Source organism: Takifugu rubripes, chromosome 19, assembly GCF_901000725.2.
Source record: "Takifugu rubripes chromosome 19, fTakRub1.2, whole genome shotgun sequence".
Classification (NCBI taxonomy): Eukaryota; Metazoa; Chordata; class Actinopteri; order Tetraodontiformes; family Tetraodontidae; genus Takifugu; species Takifugu rubripes.
This window is the reverse complement of record NC_042303.1, coordinates 8,795,828-8,816,045: the sequence shown is the minus strand read 5'-3', so window position 1 is coordinate 8,816,045 and position 20,218 is coordinate 8,795,828. Positions and strand designations below refer to the sequence as shown.

Here is a 20,218-nt window from a genome sequence, read left to right as displayed (position 1 = left end):
AGATCCTGACCTCCCGTTTCACTGAGCTCGCCACCCCGAATCAGAGTGAAAAACGAGTGTGTAGAAGTGTGAGAGCGTGCAAGGTGGAGACTGGTGTGTGTGTGGGCATTTGTATATTTAATGTGTTTAAGGTGTGTGTGCACTCTGAAATGTGTAGCGTGTGCGTATGTGTTTGTGTGCGTGTAGGACAAAATGTGGTTTTTGTGTGTGTGTTTTTGTCAGTTCCTCCTTTAAATTCCCTGTTCTCCGATCAGATGACCACATACGGAGCCTTCCTCCATAAAGGAGCGTTCTGTCGGAATTACTTCAACCTCCTGGACCTGCTGGTGGTTGGAGTTTCTCTCGTCTCCTTTGGCATCCAGTGAGCGAATATGTTGACTTTGTTTTTTACGTGACAATCATTGTTTTTAAAAAAGAACTTACCGAGTTGGGAAAGGTGGACGAGGACACCTGTAAACTATATGCTTTATTCATCATCAATTGTTAAGACTAAACTAAAGTCCATTGTGATTGACGATCCATTCCGTTGCGTTCCAGGTCATCGGCCATCTCTGTGGTGAAGATTCTGAGGGTCCTTCGTGTGCTTCGACCCCTCAGGGCCATCAACCGAGCCAAAGGTCTAAAGGTGAGACTGGGACTGAGGTAAACGACGGAAGTCATCATTAAGCCTGACCCTCTTTCAAGTGACAAACCTAAATACAGAACACTGCAATCCCCGTCTCCCCTGGAGACAGCGTGATTAGACCATAATAATACACCACTCATTCCTGCCTTGTTTGGCTAAGTACATATTTTAGTGGTTACCTTCATTTCCAGAGGTTTTTCACATAATAAATGTGACACTCTGTCCCAAATTTCTGTCCTATTTTATCAGCCGGCCCCAGGAGACTCTACGGGGTTGTTCAGAGATAACACCCTGACGTGTAAATGTCACCGCGTGTATTAACGTCTCCCTGTCTCTTGCAGCATGTGGTGCAGTGCGTGTTTGTTGCTATCAGAACCATCGGCAACATCATGATCGTCACCACGCTGCTGCAGTTCATGTTTGCCTGCATCGGGGTGCAGCTCTTTAAGGTCAGCGCCACAGTTTTCAGTCACGGAACACAGCTTCATCATAGATTTAAAAAAAAATCATGTCTTTCCTCCTCAGGGGAAGTTCTACCGTTGCACAGATGAAGCCAAGTCCAGTCCAGAGGAGTGCAAGTCAGTTTCCCTCATCGCCCACTAAGCTCCAGCCGTTGTCTCAGCTTTCACACGACTCTCATCCTCTCACAGGGGCACCTACATCCTGTACAAGGACGGAGACGTGAACCAGCCGACCATCCACAAGCGGGTGTGGCACAACAGCGACTTCAACTTCGACAACGTGCTGATGGCCATGATGGCTCTCTTCACCGTCTCCACCTTTGAAGGATGGCCTGCGTGAGTCCGAATCCCCAAGCGGGGAGTCTGATTTTAGCATCCTAAAGGCCGTCACATCAAGGATGACCTCACGTGTTTGCCGTCTTTTTTATTTGGTCAGGTTGCTCTACAAGGCCATCGACTCCAACAGGGAGAACCTGGGTCCCATCTACAACTACCGCGTGGAGATTTCCATCTTCTTCATCATCTACATCATCATCATCGCTTTCTTCATGATGAACATCTTTGTTGGTTTCGTGATCGTCACGTTTCAGGAGCAAGGAGAGAAGGAATATAAAAACTGCGAACTGGACAAGAACCAGGTCAGCCAGCCGCGTGGCTTACGCCAATGGGCCGTTAAAAAAGTTGAATCGAGGTTAAAAGGTGCGTTCCTCTGCAGCGCCAGTGTGTGGAGTACGCTCTGAAGGCACGTCCGCTCAGGAGGTACATCCCTAAAAACCCATACCAGTACAAGTTCTGGTACGTGGTGAACTCCACTGGGTTTGAGTACATCATGTTTGTGTTGATCATGCTCAACACACTCTGTCTGGCTGTGCAGGTAAGATCTCACAGGGGCCAAGGGTTTGAATTTAAAGGGCATGTCATATTGAAAGCAATTAAAAAGGATTTATTTAGTGAGTTTGGGGCTCCTTTGACCTCTTTTGTTGTGTCCTGCTGCAGCACTATGGCCAGTCGGCGCTCTTCAACTACGTCATGGACATATTAAACATGGTCTTCACCACTGTCTTTACTGTGGAAATGGTTCTCAAGCTCATCGCTTTCAAACCCAGGGTGAGTTAGCACACAACCCCCAACGCCTCCTCGTGACAGTTTGTTTGTTTGTTTTTTAAAAAGCAGCTGTTGAATAGACATAAGATTGTGCCGATGGTGTGAAAATAAAAGCATCAGTTATGGGAGTGCTGGAACGCAGGAGATGTTCAATGAATGCTTTGTCTTTGTTGTCCACCAGCTCTTTGTTGAGAAGAAGGACAGGATGCTAGTAAGAGAGTGTGTAGAGTGCAGTGGTGACATATTTCTACTCACCTTTGACTGCACTGCATGTCATTTTGTTATAATATACTATCACAATCTACTTGTGAGCCCCCAATACACAACCAGAATTTTAAAAAAATGCTCTATTCTGGTTTAAAAATATTTTACTTCTCCTGCCCACCGCTCGCTGCCCCTCACTCAGGGCTATTTTGGGGATGCCTGGAATGTTTTCGACGCCCTGGTTGTGATTGGCAGCATAGTAGACATAGTTCTCAGTGAGATCGATGTAAGTAAACTCGGCTGTTTGGAGCGCCGCTGCTCCCTGACCTCTGACCTCTCTCTGTTCAGGCCTTCTCAGCAGCTCTCCTCTAAGAGAGTCAACGTTTCAGCTTTTTGCAGATTCTCGATGCTTCATCTTATCTCTCTCTTTCCCTTTCTCTCCCCGTCTGCCATCATTATATCCTGTGGGATGTCCCCCGTCCATCCTCACTTGATCTTCCATCTCTACATTCGCCTTTCTCTCCTTTCCTTCATATTCTTACACCTTCATGTCTGACCACACGCTAACAGCACTATTTCGCTGATGCTTGGAACACGTTTGATGCTTTGATTGTGGTTGGTAGCGTCGTGGATATCGCTATCACCGAAGTCAACGTAAGTACAGCTTTTTCTCCCTCTCGTCTTGAGCTGAAGCCTTACAGAAAAGCCTCCTCGTCTTTTGTCCCGTTATCGACCCTGACCTTCAGAAGGCGACACCATTTATCTTATAGAAAACATCCATTTGAATGGTGATATTTACAAAAACCTCGATAAAATTGTTTCCTACATGAATCCGAACCCGTCGATAGAGCCCAGCTACTCTGCAAAGCTTCAGTTTTATTGTTCTAACCCTGATTCAATACAATCCTCGGTTTTATTGCTGTTTTGATGTCCGTGTTTCTTTGCGCTGAAATGCTAATCAATAACTCTGATTATATGTGTGAAAAGAGGAGGACTGTCTCATGTGTATCTGTGAATCGCGGCCTTTGTCTGCTTAAGAGAAGGACTCTTTTTGACCCGGTTCTCTAACACTTATTCTCATCCATTTTGTTCCTGTAGAAACTTGTCGAGGCAAGTATGACAACCAAAACATGTTTTCTGTGTGTTGTGTTTAACAACTTTATCTTTGGGAACCTTTTACGGTCGTTTGACCCAGGTCAGAAGATTTCTTTGTGTACCCCAGTTAAAAAAAACAACTTTTTAGCTTATTCAGCACACGCAACAACACTTAAATACATTTGAAATATGGTCAGTTAATGATGGGAGCAACAGTGCTAGCATATATGCCGAGCCACTGACATCACATCGTATAATAACACAATAATCCATGTTGACCAGGGCCTTTGTGATTCGTGTTGCATTTGAGTCTCAGTTATAAATTATTAAATTTCCGATTATGCTTGTTTGAGGTCTATAAAAAGAGCGGCCACACGCCCTCCTGGCTGAGCTGCAGTGCTGTTTTCTCTGGAGTTCCTGTCTCATCTTTTCTCTGATTTCTGAAATTCAGCGTTTGTCTCTGCATGATAAACACGTACTGACCTCGTCTGGAGCGACAGTATCCCTGTTATGCATGTGTGTTTTACATGTTTAGGACATGCTGTGTGTGTGTGTGTGTGTATGAATGCTAGGGATGTTGATGTAAATTCACAAGGACTTTTCAAGGGCGGTTCTTGTGAGAGCTCATTTCCTGCATGTTTGTGTCATTGTGTCGGGTCAGATAATAAACACTTGAAGATTATCCAGGTTTGCATCTTGACTGCTCGCCACGGCAGGCATGAGCTGATGTGAACATCTGACTCCTCATCTCTCCCACATTCTCCCACACGTTTATAACATCCCTTCCATGTCCTGCACAGATGGCGCTTGGTCACCCGCTCCATTCCCCACCGGTCAGTTGTGTTGTGGTTGTCTTTTGTTTTGATTGTTTGTTTGCATTTTTTTGCATTTGAGCATTGAAGCATTGAAGCATTAGAGCTTTTCCACACCAACAATCCTCACCTCCAGACAGAATGGCCCTGGAGCTTTGAAAATGGGAAGAAAAATCAAAGCTTAGTTAAGAAGATAAACTACCGCACGTTCCATAGTTGTACCCCACACGTCCTCCTTGTTGGTTGGTTTTTTTAAACGAATTTTTAAGAGCAGTGTTCAGAACAGACATATTGACTAATATAATTTTTCTAAAGCCTCCGACAGTCTTGAGCTGAGGGGGTCACACTTTACTGACCTTCTACATGAAAAGACACAGCCGACAAAAGCAGCCGTGACAACAGGAGAGTTATTTAAGTTCAGAGGCAGGAGGACCGGGGGTGGTGGTGGGGCTAATGACATTCTGGTATTTTAGGATAGAAAGGGTAGATAGCTGAGAGTCACCTGATGTCAGCTGGTCTCAGCTCAGCTTTCAGCCAAGCACAGTTCCTGTGTCCAGCTGAACTGGCTCCAGTCAGTTAACTGGTACCTCAGGATCTGTCAGTGAGTCAGTGGAAGACGGCGTGTTAAAGCATAAATCTGTCCACTTTGACTGATGGTGGATTAAAGCAGCTGAGTTTGAGGTTCTTTAATGATCTTGTGTTTGTCTCTGTGTTCTGTCTTCCTGTAGTGAGCTCTTAAAGCTCAGAAAAGGAGCTCATGTGTAGCGCAGGTGTGTAGACTCTAGTCAGGTGCATGAACACCCCAACAGTGGCTCTACTTCTCCTCCTCTTCATACCTCTCAGCCTCCCTCTCTCACTATGACTTTTTCTGACCCTCTTTACCTCCCCGGTGTCCCCTACTTCTGCACCAGACCGTGAGAGCGGCCCCTGCCACGGCGGTTCTGTTGATGCATGACTGGCTGCATTGCTACTAACCCACAAATGCTAGTTTCTCTCCAGAGTATGTAGCGTACGTATGCAGCGCTTCCCCCCCAGCAACGTGCTAATGCTGTGCATGCTCCATCGACACTCTGGATTACCAGGATTACCTAAAGAACCTCCTCAAGCTAATTCACCATTTTTATTATTTTCGCTGGTTCTGCACCTCATACCGATATAAGGTCACGTGTCGTGCTGCTGGATTTGACGAAGCCACATCTGTCCGGAGTATCTCGACGATGCTGTATCGGCCGATGCTTCGGTTTTATTTTGCACCTCAGTTTTGTCTGGACGCTTGCCAAATAATGAAATAATGCAAACATCCTAAAGTGGCATCCTAAACAGCATACGAGTGTGTGTGTGTGTGTGTGTGTGTGTGAGAGAGCGACTGTCAGATTATTTTATTTTTAATTTTATTTTACCCAAAAGACAAAAGGCCACATGTTAATATCAAGGGGAACAAAGTATATCGTCACGAGAATTCCAGAGGGCATTTATCACCACAGGATTTCATCACGGTGGTTCGTTTCCCATTATCATCAATGGCACCTGCCCCTTCTAGGTCAGCTGTCCCATCAGTAAAGGCAAAAGGGGGGGTGGCTGTGATAAAGTTGTGTTGCTGCTGTAATGTGCGTCTGACTGTTCTGCATAGAGACTGTTAAGCTATTGTGTGACAGTCGTGTGTGTCGTTACTCTACATGGACGTGATGCCTGAATGTCTCTCTCTGTTGTAGCGAAAATGATCCGTTTTGTCTCTTCCGTGATTCTATGGATTGTCGATGACTTTTTGAATGTGATACATACATGTTTGGCCTGGTGGGTTTGAGACCCGCGGGCTCTGTGCAAGTCATTAATGCCGGTGTTTGATTTTAAAGCCGACGGAGACTCCTCAGGTGGATGAGATGGGGGTAAGCCGCTCCACAACCCCTCAGGGCATCTGCATTTGTTTCTTTTGTATTTTCTGTCTTTATTTTACTTATTGTTTTGTTATATTGTTCGACTAGATAAGGCTCTTACGTCCCCTTCATTTCCTGTCCTCTGTTTGGTTTGTTTGTACCTCTCCGACCAGTTTGGTTTGTCTGGGTGTTATCGCTAAGGAAGGGGTGTCACTCAAACGTGATGCTGCGCGTGCAGTTGGGTGGGAGTGGTCTGGCCTCTCACGTTTGCTCTGTTGACACCGCCACATGGACTCTGCCGCCATTCTGATGGCTTAGGTAGTGACCCATGGATGATCCCTGGTATCGGGTCAGACAGCTCTGACCCGTGAACCTCTAGGTTGACCCCGTTGGGGTCGATCCCACTGTGACTCCGCATGCAGTGACTCTGGACTGAGGGTGCCATGCTTGAGCAGACGTGTCCTGTCAAGTATGGTTTTCTCCAGCATGCTTGCCTTCTTGCTTCCTTCCCTGTAGGTCTGTACAACGTAAGAACTCCTGGCTGTGCTTAGATCAGGCTGAAAGACGCGTATCGTGTATGGTTTAATGTGAGGAGGAGCCAGTGCTGCTTCACAACCCAAACTCCAGGTTTTCCCTCACTGCTCTCTCAGCCCATACATGTCTGGTCTCAAGGGTCTCTGTTTGGACCCCATCAGCCTGTAAAGCACAGCCAGATGCTCTGTGCCACCTCGGTCCACTCACCCCTCCCCGCCAACCTCTGACCTCCATCTGCTTCCTCCACAGAACACGGAGGACAGCGCTCGCATTTCCATCACTTTCTTCCGTCTGTTTCGAGTAATGCGCCTGGTCAAGCTGCTCAGCAGGGGGGAGGGCATCCGTACCCTGCTTTGGACGTTCATTAAATCCTTCCAGGTGGGGTGAACCACAGATTACAGGTTAGAGACTAATCGAGTCACATTCATCTAACCTCTCTGCTCTCTATTGCCTGAAGGCTCTGCCGTATGTCGCTCTGCTGATCGCCATGCTGTTCTTCATCTACGCCGTCATCGGCATGCAGGTTCGTCATTAAATGTGAACGAATGTCACGTTCCGGTACCGCGGCTGAATGTGTTGGTCCAATGTGGTCGTTCCAGATGTTCGGAAAGGTGGCTATGGTGGACGGCACACACATCAACAGGAACAACAACTTCCAGACCTTCCCTCAGGCCGTGCTCCTCCTCTTTAGGTGGGCAGGAGTCGAGCTGACTGACTAAGCTTCTTCTCTGTCGCCATGCGAAGGTCACTCGTGTAATGCGTCGCTCATTCGTGCCCCCCAGGTGTGCCACCGGGGAGGCATGGCAGGAGATCATGTTGGCCTGTATGTCAGGAAAACTGTGCGACCCAGAGTCCGACTACAACCCCGGGGAGGAGATGACATGCGGCAGTGGATTCGCAATAGTTTATTTCATCACGTTCTACATGCTCTGCGCCTTCTTGGTACGCACAAGTGTTCCGTCTGACACTGTTAGTGGCTGAAATGAGACATTCGATAAGAGTCAGACAAAACTGTGACAGTTCTGTGATTCATTTGTTACTATACAAGAAAAAGAGGACTCATTTAGAGTTACACAGGAGCTTCAGATATCATTGTTGCCTTACCTGGTAGATGGCCAGTGCATCTGCAAACCCCCCTTTAAAGCATATTTTCTGTCATAAATAAAGTATAAATACTGACGCTATGGCCAGCTGTACTGTGTCTTGTGCTGGACTGTTTCTGTCCGCCTTAAACTGCCTGAAACACACTCAGTTGGCAGCGATTGATATCTGCTTCAGGTTTACAGGCCACACAATTTATAATTCCAAATATAACAGCCTCTATTGTCATTTTCTTTAGTTTTATTTTCCATTTTTGCCGTAATTGAAGGTGTTGTGATAATCCAGACTGTCATCACTGCCCTCCAGATTATCAACTTGTTTGTTGCTGTCATCATGGACAACTTTGACTATTTAACACGGGACTGGTCCATTCTGGGTCCACATCACCTCGACGAATTCAAGAGGATCTGGTCAGAGTATGACCCAGAGGCCAAGTACGTTTCCATTGCCTCCAGAATCCCAATCAATCAAGTTCCCCAGCCTTTATTAGCTCCTTAAAAATTCAATTTTTTCCCAATCAATCATTTTTTTATACAGGGGCAGAATTAAACATCTGGACGTGGTCACACTCCTTCGTCGTATCCAGCCTCCGCTCGGCTTTGGGAAACTGTGTCCTCACAGAGTCGCCTGCAAGGTTTCATTCACTTCCTGTGTACCAATGTGCTGCTCAATGGTTCCACCTGTTCTATCACATTTACCAACGTGCCGTGCCTGTTCTTTTTCCCTCAGAGGCTGGTAGCCATGAACATGCCTCTGAACAGCGACGGCACCGTCATGTTTAACGCCACTCTGTTTGCGCTGGTGCGCACCGCCCTCAAGATCAAAACGGAAGGTACGAACTCCTGTGGTTCAAGAACATGAGGACGCTTCCCTGACGTTGCTCTGAAGTGACATTTGTTCGCCGCGGTGCAGGTAATCTTGAGCAGGCCAACGAAGAGCTGCGAGCGGTCATCAAGAAAATCTGGAAGAGGACCAGCATGAAGCTGCTGGATCAAGTGGTGCCCCCTGCTGGTGGTCAGTGGAAGTTGCCTGTCTTTTTTTTAGGATCATAGATTATGCCTCCAACCGTGTGTCACACAAACCACACGAGAAGGGCTTTCAACAAAACACACACACACACAGAAACACACACACACACACACACACACACACACACACACACACTTAGCTATATTTCTATCTTTGTTGGGAATTTCATAGACATTATACATTACACACCTTCCTACCAACACTAAACATCCCATCTAACCCTAAGTTACTCAATAAATTGCAAATACAAGGACACATGTGTGCGCACACACACACACATAGCACACACACATGCTATAATGTCATATAGACCTTTTTTGCAGTAAAACTGTATTTTTCTGGTATGTGCTCACTCCTCTTCTCCAGCCTGTCCTTTTAGAGCTGTGTTTCTTATCTGAGTGTGTGTTTGATGGATACTTCCCGCTCCTGCCCTCTATGCTGATGGACGCCACCGACTGTCTGCAGGGACAAGGGCTTGCATGGCCTTGTAGACCACTGTGCGATTGCATGATCTGTGTCTAATGTCTCTGTCTCTCTCTTTCTTCATCTGTCTCTCTAGTTTAATCTGTCTGACCTTTTTCTTTCCTCACTGCTTGAGCTTCCACAGCCTAGTTTTCTCACACATTTTTTTAAAGACTCTGTATCTAAATCTCTGAGACACTTCAGAATATTCTGAAGCAGTTCTGTTTTAGGGTGGTGGCATGGAACTGGCGTTGCCTCTCTCCGATCTCTGTCCCCAGCGTGCTTGCTCGCAGTGATTCAGACCCCTGCTTCAGAATGATTCTTACACACTTTTGCCAAAAACTAAAAGAAGAGGAAAAAACCCAAAACATACCTGTACACAGGTCAAATGTAAACAATTTGCACACATCATAAGAAAGGCATACATGAAGATAAAGCGGTTAATATACTCAAACATGTATGATGCACATTGTAGGTGTGCTTGCTTGCATGTGCTCAAATATTTATAATATGAATTAAATGGCACTCGCTTGACATTTAAATCAAAGATATATTTGATTGGTCTGCTCTTGTGCCTTCCAGTAACAATAATGTTTTTTTTTAAATGATGTGTGCCTCAACATATAGTAAAATCTAGACAGTCCAAATCCTATTTCGCAGCCTGTCTGTCGACTGCACTGTGTATATTTGTGGTCTTGAGCTCATTCTGTCCATTTCTTCAGAAGTCCAGTACATGAAAATGAGACAGAGATGGTTTACTAGTTTGCTGTCACAGTGATTTCTTAAACAGTTTAGATTGAGGGGAAGACAGAAATGTATGATTTGGACGTAGGTCATTTCCCTTCATTGAGGTCGGCGACTGCCTCGTGTATAAGGAGAAACGAGTCACTCCCTGTCTCAACCTGGCTACTTTCTGTGTGTAGCGACTGACACAGGAAGCATTTGTGTGGTCTGTTCACTCAGATGATGAGGTAACCGTGGGGAAGTTCTATGCCACCTTCCTGATACAGGACTACTTTAGGAAATTCAAGAAACGTAAAGAGGAAGGACTGGTGGGCGCTCACCCCTCCCAGAACAGCACGGCTATGGCACTGCAGGTGAGCTCTTTTACCGTCTTATCTCTGAGAGAGAGGAGGCTGACTGTTGTTCCATGGAAACGTGCGTTCCAGTATTTTTGTGATCTCCTATAACGTCTCTCATTATGTCATCAAGTGTGCTAATGTGATGTTTAGGATCCAGCAGGACATGTGTGATCTCAGTGTACAGTATGAAGTTGTGATTTCTGTCTTTCCCGTGTGGAATTTATTTACTGGCGTCTTCGTCAATGTAGATGTTAAATGTATGTCATCAGCTTTATTTCCTGTATTTTGTGCGGTTCACTCATCTGTTCACCATATGCATTTCTGTTACCTTATTGTACGATATATGGCTCCTATTTATCCCCATATATCTTTTTGGCATAATAAACATGGACATGTTATAGTTTTTTACAGTAACATTTTATACGTTGTTTTTTTAAATGCATTTATAAAAAGGACAGGACTCCCTGAAATATATAAAAGATATCTGGATGCAACTTTAGACATCTGAGCCAATTAAAGACCGCTGCAGGTTGCATTTAGGGGAACATTTGTCTGTCTGCCGTTCATGTCTCACAGTCTTTCAGTATGGTAAATGTCAGGTGTGTGTGTTTGAGCAGTGTGTGTGGCGGCTGTGAGTGTGCGATGTCAAATTTCCCACTGTGAGATGAAGGTCGCCGCTGTAGCATTTCGCCCTCTTGTTGTCATTGTTACAGGCTGGCCTTCGCACTCTGCATGATATCGGCCCCGAAATCCGACGAGCGATATCATGTGACCTGCAAGATGACGAGCTAGTAGACTTTATTCCAGAGGAAGATGAGGAAATATATAGGGTAACGGATTTAATTTTACACGGCAGGAAAGCACGATTGTGTAGTTTCTACTAGGTGTGTAATGTGCTGCAGCACACGCACTGTCCTTAATTCTACAGTAGCACCATTTGATGGATTAATTTATTTGGCTTTCTGTTGTTTTCTTTCTATTCTGGCTTCAACAAAATCCAAACAGTTCATTTTCCTCACATCACATTTCATGTAACCAGCATGTAAACTTCCTTTTTGCTCCTATATTTTGAGAAGAAAATCCGCCTGCAGACTTAACATGGTGTTTATGGCGACACGCTTCAGGCCCTCGTGGTTTCACTCTGACCGTTCTTTCGCAGCGCAATGGCGGGCTCTTCGCCAACCATCTAATGAACGGCGGTCATCGCCGGTCCAATGGCCATCAGACCAACGCCACTCAGCGACCACTGCAGGTGCAGCCACCGCCTCACTATGCCCACATGGAGCAGCCGGTGGGCCGCCTGTCCCGGGCCAATGCAATGTCCCACCACAACCAGCATCACCACCACCACCACCACCACCATCACCATCACCGCCGCCACCACAACTCCTACGGCAAGTCTCCCAAATCCACCAACATCAACCTCAACAATGCCAACGTGTCCTCCCTGCCCAACGGAGGACACCATCGTTACTACGAGCATGCGCCTCCAAATGGTTACCCGGGTCTTCGCAACGCCTACTACAACAAGCCCCGGACCCCCCAGGCTCAAAGGTACCAAAGTGTAGATGTACAACCTCATTACTGTCACAAATTTATTTTACCATTTATTTATTACATTTTTCTGATTAGTCAAAAAAAATTGAATATGATTTCATTTATAAACTATATTATAACAAAACATTCAATATTCTGACTGTATGACCAGTGACAAAATACACTTATTAGATATTTCTATCAAAAGGTCAGGTTTTATTAGTTGCATAAAAAAAAAGTAAAACAAACACTTGATGTGCATTTGATGTTTATTTTATGGCTTTCTCTCTTGTGTAAGGTTGGAGTCAGGCTCTTATCATAACTTCTTGTTTCATAAACTGTCAATCTTCCCCTTCCATATTGTCGTAATCATCCTTTAACACCAACAGTTAATTTCTAAACTCACCAACAGTTCTCTGTTTAATCAGCCCCTCCAGTATTGGGTATGTTTTTGTTTGTTTATTTTATTTATACACCCGTCATTACTCTCTCTCCTCATGCATATGCCAGTATATGAGTGCCGTATATGATTCATATACTGTATGATATATACATCGAACCCCTTCCGGCTTTTCCTCCCTGACTCCTTCCTAACTGAAATACTTTCTCTCGACCATCCCTCTGCTTTCTTGGACAGAAGGCGCTACTATGAGACCTATGTTAGGTATGTTGTTTCGTTTGTTTTTTATTTTCTTCACCTAAGTTTGACTCCAGCAAAAAGTCTCACCTGGAAAGAGAGGACTTTTTTAAAGTTTAACATTAACACTGATTTCATTTTGACTCAGCCATGGATCTGTGAATGCTGACCCTGGTCTTTTTTGTTTTGTTTTTTGAAGTTGAGGAGTGATAACAGCGTATTACTGACGGCTGGCCTGCTTTATGCATGTGCTACAGTGGCGTCACTGGATTAAGATGCTTGAAAAGAAATGAATGTTTTCATTAACATGACCCTTCACTACACAGAACAGTTTTGATTGAGCTCCCTTCTGGATGGAAGGTGTAGTTCCGAGTCTTGCTCTTGCTCTGTTGTCTCGTTGTTAACTGTGCAAGGATGCTCAGTTGCGTTGCTGCCCCCTGGAGGCTGGGATCTGCATGGCAGTGCATGGCCCTATTCAACTCAGCCCTCCGAACAGAGGCGGTGCGCGGACATTGACCCCTCTCGCCTCATCTCTCGTCAGATCACACGGAGCGGATGGACACCATCCCACCATTCGCAGGGAGGAGGAGTTTGATGACGATCGCTTATCTGGGGAGTACTACAGTGGGGAGGAGTTCTATGAAGACGACAGCATGCTGTCAGGGGACCGGTATTACTCTTCCTGCTCTTCCATCTGGGCTCTGATTGTATTATGAACCAAACAATGAAGTACTCTCTTCTGGATGTTCTCAGGTATCAGACCAGTGACACAGAATACGAGACACCCAAAGGTTATCATCACCCAGACGCTTACTACGACGATGATGAGCAGCCTCTCTACCACGACTCACGGAGGTCACCAAAGAGACGGCTGCTCCCTGCAACGCCTCAAGGCGAGTAAAGCATGTTGGAAGGGTCTTAATTAAAGTTTTGGTCATATTGGCTTAAGTAAAATATGAAAGATATCTTGCCAAGGCCCCATTAAACCACTGACATCAGATTCAAATATTTGGTTTAGCTGTTTAGCCAATTATCAGCTGGCTCATTTTCAGCTATTTTTTTCATGACGCAGTAATGAAAACACCCACTTGTGCAACTCTCAACTCAATCAGGTAACAGGAGACCATCCTTCAACTTTGAGTGTCTGCGCAGACAGAGCAGCCAGGACGAGCTTCCACACCCACGTACAGCTTTACCGCTGCACCTGATGCAGCATCAGGTATTTCCCACATGTTTAAAAAGGTGGAATGGCTTCCTTTACATTTCCCTACTCGCTTCCTTCCTGCCAGGTCATGGCCGTAGCAGGCCTGGACTCCAGCAGAGCCCACCGCCTCTCGCCTACCCGCTCCACACGTTCCTGGGCCACCCCGCCCGCCACCCCGGCCAGTAATGACCAGTCCCCGTACTACACCCCTCTCATCCGCGTGGAGCACCTCCACAGGGAGAACGGCGGCGGCAGCCAAGTGTCGGTGCGCAAGAGCTCCTGGTACACAGACGACCCTGATTTCCCCCTCAGGGCGTATTCACCCGTCCACCTGCAGGTGCCACCTGAGTACCACAGCCAGTTCCACCAGAAGAGAGGCAGTGCCACCAGCTTGGTTGAAGCAGTGAGTTTGACCGTACAGCCCACAATGATGCCGTCATAATAATTCGCTGATTCGTTGATTTTCTCTCCAAAGGTTTTGATATCAGAAGGACTCGGGAGATACGCCAAGGATCCAAATTTCGTCGCCGCCACAAAACACGAAATAGCGGACGCGTGTGAAATGACGATAGATGAGATGGAGAGCGCGGCCAGCCACCTGCTGAACGGCGGGATGACTCCCGGAGTCAACGGGGTCAACGTGTTCCCCATTCTGACTCCGAGGGATTTTGATCTGCAGGAGACGGCGGCCAGCTACAGCGACGAGGAGCCGGAGACAGAACCGAGAGCTCCCTACGAGGAGGACCTGGCCGATGAGATGATCTGCATCACGACCTTATAGCAGTGGCTCAGAACGCCGAATCCATGAATATTTAAAAATGCATCTGTTGGCTCTGTCCAAAAGAAGTGCCTTTTAAACCGAAGGGAAAAGGCATACAGAACAAAAACACACGAGTCCCGTTCTTCTAAATCGCTCTCCACCTGCCAGCAAAGGAGGCTGCAGCACCAGACACTGTCCATTCCCTGGACGTGATGTACCGGGTCAACGTGCAGCCCATCAGAGATCAGGACATTGAGGACAGTGAAAGACGGAGCAGTCGGTAAAAGCGAGAGGTCCTCTGTCGGGTAGGTCTTTAAGGGTGATGACAATCAGATGCACGATGTCATTCCCACGGTCACTTTATTGAGGTTTCGGCATATCATGCAAGTTTTCAATGCAAGCATTGGAAGGCATATCTCCTCCCGTAGTTGTTCGTCCGGAACGTGATCCCCTGTGTCGTTAGAGCAGATCTCCGCCGAGTTCAACCCCCAAGAGTTCTACCAGATTATGCAGGAACAAACTGCTAATTAAGGCATCATTCAACTTGAGATATGTACTTTTGAACGACTAAAGCATTTGTGATAAATGCACTAGCAGACAGGTTATTTCAAAATTTTAGAATAGCCTAATATTTCATAGTTGATATGCTGTAAATTGTATTATATTACAGAAGAAACTTTGTAAAGATATATTCTATATTTTGTAATTATGTATCATTTAAAAAAAAAATCAGCAATATGGACCCTTGTGATGCTATAAAAGCAGACTTGCTTTATTTTATTAGGTAAATATTGTGATTAAAATGTTTTTTTGGTTTGTTTTTGCTGGTATGCACCTTTTATTTTGCCTATAAAACAGCATTTTTATGAGACTCTGCTTCTATGACAACACTGCTGCACAAGATATGCAAACGGCTGGATTTCTCAGCAGAGGTGTGCACGTGCTACTCCTCCAAAGCTCCTTTACTGGGGCACCCTCCAAAGGCAGACCTCTGCATGTAATGCTTCAGTTGTTCAGAGACGTGTTTGCATATTTTGTGCAGGGCGTGCACAAGCATTTGAAATGCATCGTGCATTAACAATGCTGCTCTTTAAGTTGATTTCAGAGTCAAACTTAAGTTTGTCAGCACTACTGAAATGCCTTTTTGCTGCTGAAGGAAATGGGGGCGGGGGGAGATGGGAAAAACAGGGTTAAATTCAAGTTTCTGCTGTGATTTTCCAAAATTATCTGCTTCACTGCTGACGGATCCATTAAAGCTGCGCGCTGGCAGCGACGTCTTAGCCTTTAGGTGTCAAGAGTGAAACGTCTCAGTCCGGGACAGAGAGTGTCCTGTAGAGGGGCTAAGCAATACATAACCCCACCCCCACCCCCACCCCACCCGTCCCCTCACAGCCTGCCAGGTCCCTGCGTATGCGAAACCTTGTCACGCAACGATGAAAACATATCATTGTCCCAACTCGACCCACAGCGCAGTCGTTGAAACCAATAAAGATCCAGAATTTGTGTTTTTTATCCCAGAAAATTGTGTTTTTAATGTGACTGGAGAGGGAAAAAATGAACAGTGATGCAAAAAGTGACCCAGAAGAAGAAAACAGAGGAAGGTGTTTGTTGTTGATGACTGACTGGGAGGCGAGTGCGTACTGTACTCCTAATTCAACCGAATACTGTCCTGAAAATGTTGGTTTTCCACTTTGTGTGCACACTGAAAGGGCTCTTTGAAATGTTTGTGAGTTTAAAAAAAAAAGTGTTCTAGTCCTTTTGTTGATAGCCGTCATATGAAAGGACCAATGCACATACCAGGCACATCGTGCTCTTCGTAGCAATTATTCTACTGATAAACTGAAGATATGCATTATTTTGTAAAAGTTGTGTTAAACTAAAGAAAATAACTTTTACCTCATGTTAGGGATTCCTGGGGGGGTAAAAAAAATAACGATTTGATTCATTCTATACCAATGGTATTTAAATATTAGCACATTAGCTGTTTGTCTTTGCACAAGTAACTGTATAGTGCTTTTCTTTCGTTTTCTAAACAAATTTGTGTATTCAAGGTGAGGCAATTTTGTACTTTTTGTGACTGTGTATATGGTTTAGTGGAATCTATATTTGTCATTGACACCTCACCTAGCAACGCTGAGATTGAAGAATATTGAAAAAAGAAAGGATTTTCAAGGTGCACTGTTTCTCTGGGGGGGGCGTGAATAAAAGAGTGAAGTACCAGTTTACAGAGAAACAAACATTGATTTGAACCTTTCTATAGTTTTCTTCATAATGTTATGATTACTACTACATTTATTAATGTTCTAAAAGCTGTATTAAAATTAGGAAGTAATGTAAAATATGTTAAAAAAAAAAGTACGGAAAGACCCATGGTAACATTCTCTACTTGAAAGTCTGGATATTTGCTCTTTAATGTTTTTATTCGGTACGGATTATTTCTCTTAGTAGCAAATGCTTTACTATGACCTTCTATAGGTTTTTGTATCAATGCATTTTTTTGTATTTTTTTCCATTTATTTTGGCCTTGACTTTAGTTGAACTGATACTTTTATTTTCTATTGATCATCAAGGAATAAAATTTACGCTGAATTACTCTTCTGGTGCATTTGTTTGGTGTTTGCGTTGCTATAAAAGTCACAGATTCATGCAGGATGTCTTATGGACACAAATGCGCTCAGGCCGGCGACACTCTGTTCGAAGTCTCCACCGTCGTCATCGACAGCTCATCCTCCATTTCCAGCTCTCTCCCACACAGCAGGAAGGGCACGGCATACTTACGAAACTGAAACAACAGGAGACAAAATAGGCTTTCAGACATGCAAACACTCATAATAACAGCTCTTTTGCGATGCATTAGTTGCAAATCCTTGAAAGGTGCAACTACACAATAATGTTTCTTCCTGTGTCATCAAGAAAACATTGAAGTGATAGATTTAAGAAAACATCAGTTGATCAGTTTCTTCAACATCCGTTATGTTCGTGCCATAATGACCACCAACGCCGCAGTCCTCAAAATAACCACGAGATGGCGCTGTCGCGTCGAAGCAAATCTGTCCATCGGACGTGTACCTGTTTGTTCAGGTAGATGTAGATGATCGGGTTGTACACGGTGCTGCTCTTCGCCAGGTAAACCGGAACTGTGCCCACCAGGGGGTGGATCTTCACATCAGGGCTGAGGACCACCAGCATGGACAGGCCAGCATAGGGCAGCCAGCTGATCAGGAAGGTCACCACCATGAGGATGACCATGTAAGCGACCGTCATCTCGCTTTTGGCCACCGCACCACCCTCCATGCAGGCCATCTTAGTCACCTGCAACAGAGGAGGATCCACCCCAGTATCTGTTAAAGTCTGCCTGAGACGTTATGTGACAGCCGGCAAAATCACTCTAAAAGCTACGGTTTTATTTACATTTTCAGGAAACGTTGAGAAAGAGCTGATTACATTTTGGTAATGTTCCAGATTCTGTAGCAACTTTGACCTTTGCTCTTCTACAGCCAAGGGGCTTTGATCATTAAGCAAACATGTTATTTAATCTTGTGTTACTACTGCACACACACACACACACATATAAATATATATTTATACATAGAGAGCGAGAGAGAGAGCATAGCATATACACAGTAGAATTGATATTCATATATATATATATATATATATAAACGATTCTATATGGGGAAATTGGCGGAGGTCTGCCTTCTCTGAGTGCTTTTTTTTAGGTTTTGATCTGAAGGATTGTTTTAACAATATTTTGTATCAATGACTTTGCAGTTTCAGGGTGCAGGCTAGAATCCTCCGAGCATGAAGCCCCATGTCTCACCTTGTGTAATGTCCACATGAGCTTGCTGTAGGATACCAGGATGATGACAAAAGGGGCGGCAAAGCACACTGTAAAATAAGCCAGGACGTACGAGACGTTTTGGGGCTCTCGGCTGTGCCAGTCAGGTGCGCAGGACGTCCCGACGCCCTCCAGTTCATATCTGCCCCAGCCGAACAGCGGGGGCAAGTTCCAGGTCAAGGACCAGAGCCAGGCGAGGGCGATCCCTCCCAGTGCGTGCTGTTTTTGGAACTGCATCTGGCCCAGTGGTTTGCAGATAACAAACATCCTCTCCACTGCGATGAGCGCAACCGTGCAGAGGGATGCGATGCCTGAGGAAGGGTCAGGAAAGGTCAAAGCTGAATATTAAGCCTTTAAAATGTCGTAGATGCTGTAGAAACCTCCAGAAATAACGCTCAGATACGACCCCGAGGTCCTCCACTCACCGCACAAGGACACGGCGAAGCCCTCCAACACGCAGCCGGTCCTTCCCAGGGAGAAGTACCCCTGGGCGTTGTTGACCACAGACAGCAGCCCTCCGGTCATGGCTGTGCCCAGGTCAGCCACAGCCATGTTCACCAGAGCGTAGTTGAGCGGCTGCCTCAGCTGCTTGTGCATGAGGGACACGATGATCACTGTAGCGTTAAGCACGATGGCCGGACCGGTGAGGAGGGCCATGATGACGGAGAGGGCGATGAAGCCGGAGCGAGGCAGCGGGGGCTCCCCCTGCGGACCCAGGTACAGAGAGGCGTTCAGGTAAAAAGCAGATGGCTTCATGGCTGTGGAGGAACGTCCCGGCGACTCGCTGCGGAGCTTCGATGTTCAACATCTTACCTGCCAGGAGTGACATGGATTACATACACTCAGATTAAGAATAAATCCTCCAAATCAGGATTTAACAAGGAGTAATTCCTGTAGATGATGAGCCTTGATCCCCCACCTTTTCCTTGATTGGAACAGCCCTCGGTGGGATCACCAGGAGCACCACACAGGCGCTCTCCCTCCAGCTCTGACTCGGAGTTTCTTGTTCGTGCTCTTCACTCTAATTTGTGGTTTCATTAAACAAATCAGGGATAAAGAAAGGTTCAAAGAGCTTAATTAGTTGACAGATAGTAAGATGGTTGATATTAGTAAGTTTCCATATTCCACATTTTTTTATTCCATCTTTAGTTGCCTGGTCATTTTTAATGGGTGGCCTTATTAAAAGAAACAAAAGGTTTAAGGGTTTTTGAATAGTTACATAAAATGTATCAGTTAAACTAGTGAATGTTAAAGTTGAGTGATTATTATTCAAATTAATGACTTTTATTCATCCTCTTTAAATGACAATAGCAGCTACAAGGTTCCGTGCTGCAAAAGCCTGAGGAATATATTGTTGTTTCTTAAAAATACAGTTTATATCTGCACCACATGGAGCAGCTGGCTATAAAGAGCGCTTCACTCTTCCAAGCCTCATTCATTCATCTCTGGTCTTTTCAGCATGGTGGCGCCACGGCTTGAGCTTTCATTTGTGGCGGCATCACCGTGACCATCACAGATGAACGTGGCGCCAAACTCATCTCTGCTCAGACCACTGACGGTTTTCGTCTCCAACGTGCACCAGAGTTTCCCTGCTGCCTGTTTTGATTGGGGGGTTGTGACATGACTTCCTGGTAGAGGATCGGTTTTCCATTGCAGGTGCCCTAAATCGACTTATCCTCCACCACCAAGGCCACGAGGTGAGGTTAAACCCCGAGACTTACCATGACCACACGTACCCTGGGTCTGACCTTGTAAGAGGTTTACGTCCAATCAAGTCAAACCAGGGATTACAAGCATCTGCGCTGAGAATTTTTACAACCGCACAAGTGTGGAGGTGAGAATGTTTATACCTTCTTTGTT

The 20,218-nt window shown here is 45.5% G+C and overlaps 2 protein-coding genes across 11 annotated transcripts in view; one reads left to right on the top strand and one right to left on the bottom strand.

Moving 5' to 3' along the window:
* Positions 1-15,340, top strand: part of cacna1da (calcium channel, voltage-dependent, L type, alpha 1D subunit, a) — a 36,872-nt gene extending 21,532 nt beyond the window's left edge. For 4 of the 10 annotated variants that reach the window (XM_029827293.1, XM_029827295.1, XM_029827292.1 and 1 more), the window contains 28 exons: positions 255-361; positions 538-625; positions 967-1,074; positions 1,151-1,203; positions 1,276-1,422; positions 1,523-1,724; positions 1,802-1,960; positions 2,083-2,193; positions 2,965-3,048; positions 3,493-3,504; positions 6,155-6,187; positions 6,959-7,087; positions 7,167-7,232; positions 7,309-7,400; positions 7,492-7,651; positions 8,117-8,244; positions 8,348-8,444; positions 8,540-8,642; positions 8,723-8,824; positions 10,265-10,398; positions 11,097-11,213; positions 11,543-11,937; positions 12,557-12,583; positions 13,098-13,226; positions 13,310-13,449; positions 13,669-13,775; positions 13,846-14,163; positions 14,236-15,340. In XM_029827293.1, coding sequence (XP_029683153.1) covers positions 255-361; positions 538-625; positions 967-1,074; positions 1,151-1,203; positions 1,276-1,422; positions 1,523-1,724; positions 1,802-1,960; positions 2,083-2,193; positions 2,965-3,048; positions 3,493-3,504; positions 6,155-6,187; positions 6,959-7,087; positions 7,167-7,232; positions 7,309-7,400; positions 7,492-7,651; positions 8,117-8,244; positions 8,348-8,444; positions 8,540-8,642; positions 8,723-8,824; positions 10,265-10,398; positions 11,097-11,213; positions 11,543-11,937; positions 12,557-12,583; positions 13,098-13,226; positions 13,310-13,449; positions 13,669-13,775; positions 13,846-14,163; positions 14,236-14,541 — 3,654 coding nt within the window. In that variant the 3' untranslated portion in view covers positions 14,542-15,340. The remainder of the gene's footprint in view (positions 1-254; positions 362-537; positions 626-966; positions 1,075-1,150; positions 1,204-1,275; positions 1,423-1,522; positions 1,725-1,801; positions 1,961-2,082; positions 2,194-2,964; positions 3,049-3,492; positions 3,505-6,154; positions 6,188-6,958; positions 7,088-7,166; positions 7,233-7,308; positions 7,401-7,491; positions 7,652-8,116; positions 8,245-8,347; positions 8,445-8,539; positions 8,643-8,722; positions 8,825-10,264; positions 10,399-11,096; positions 11,214-11,542; positions 11,938-12,556; positions 12,584-13,097; positions 13,227-13,309; positions 13,450-13,668; positions 13,776-13,845; positions 14,164-14,235) is intronic. The other 6 variants (XM_029827290.1, XM_011613908.2, XM_029827296.1 and 3 more) reach the window with 4 other exon arrangements.
* Positions 15,341-15,627: 287 nt separating this feature from the next.
* On the bottom strand, positions 15,628-19,136 carry LOC101070008 (parapinopsin). The gene is made up of 4 exons (XM_003973285.2): positions 18,784-19,136; positions 18,341-18,669; positions 17,590-17,832; positions 15,628-17,302 (listed from the first exon to the last, which is right to left on the bottom strand). Exons 1-4 carry the CDS (start codon positions 19,112-19,114, stop codon positions 17,195-17,197), a joined length of 1,011 nt encoding a protein of 336 aa, XP_003973334.2. The 5' UTR covers positions 19,115-19,136; the 3' UTR covers positions 15,628-17,194.
* Positions 19,137-20,218: the final 1,082 nt, after the last annotated feature.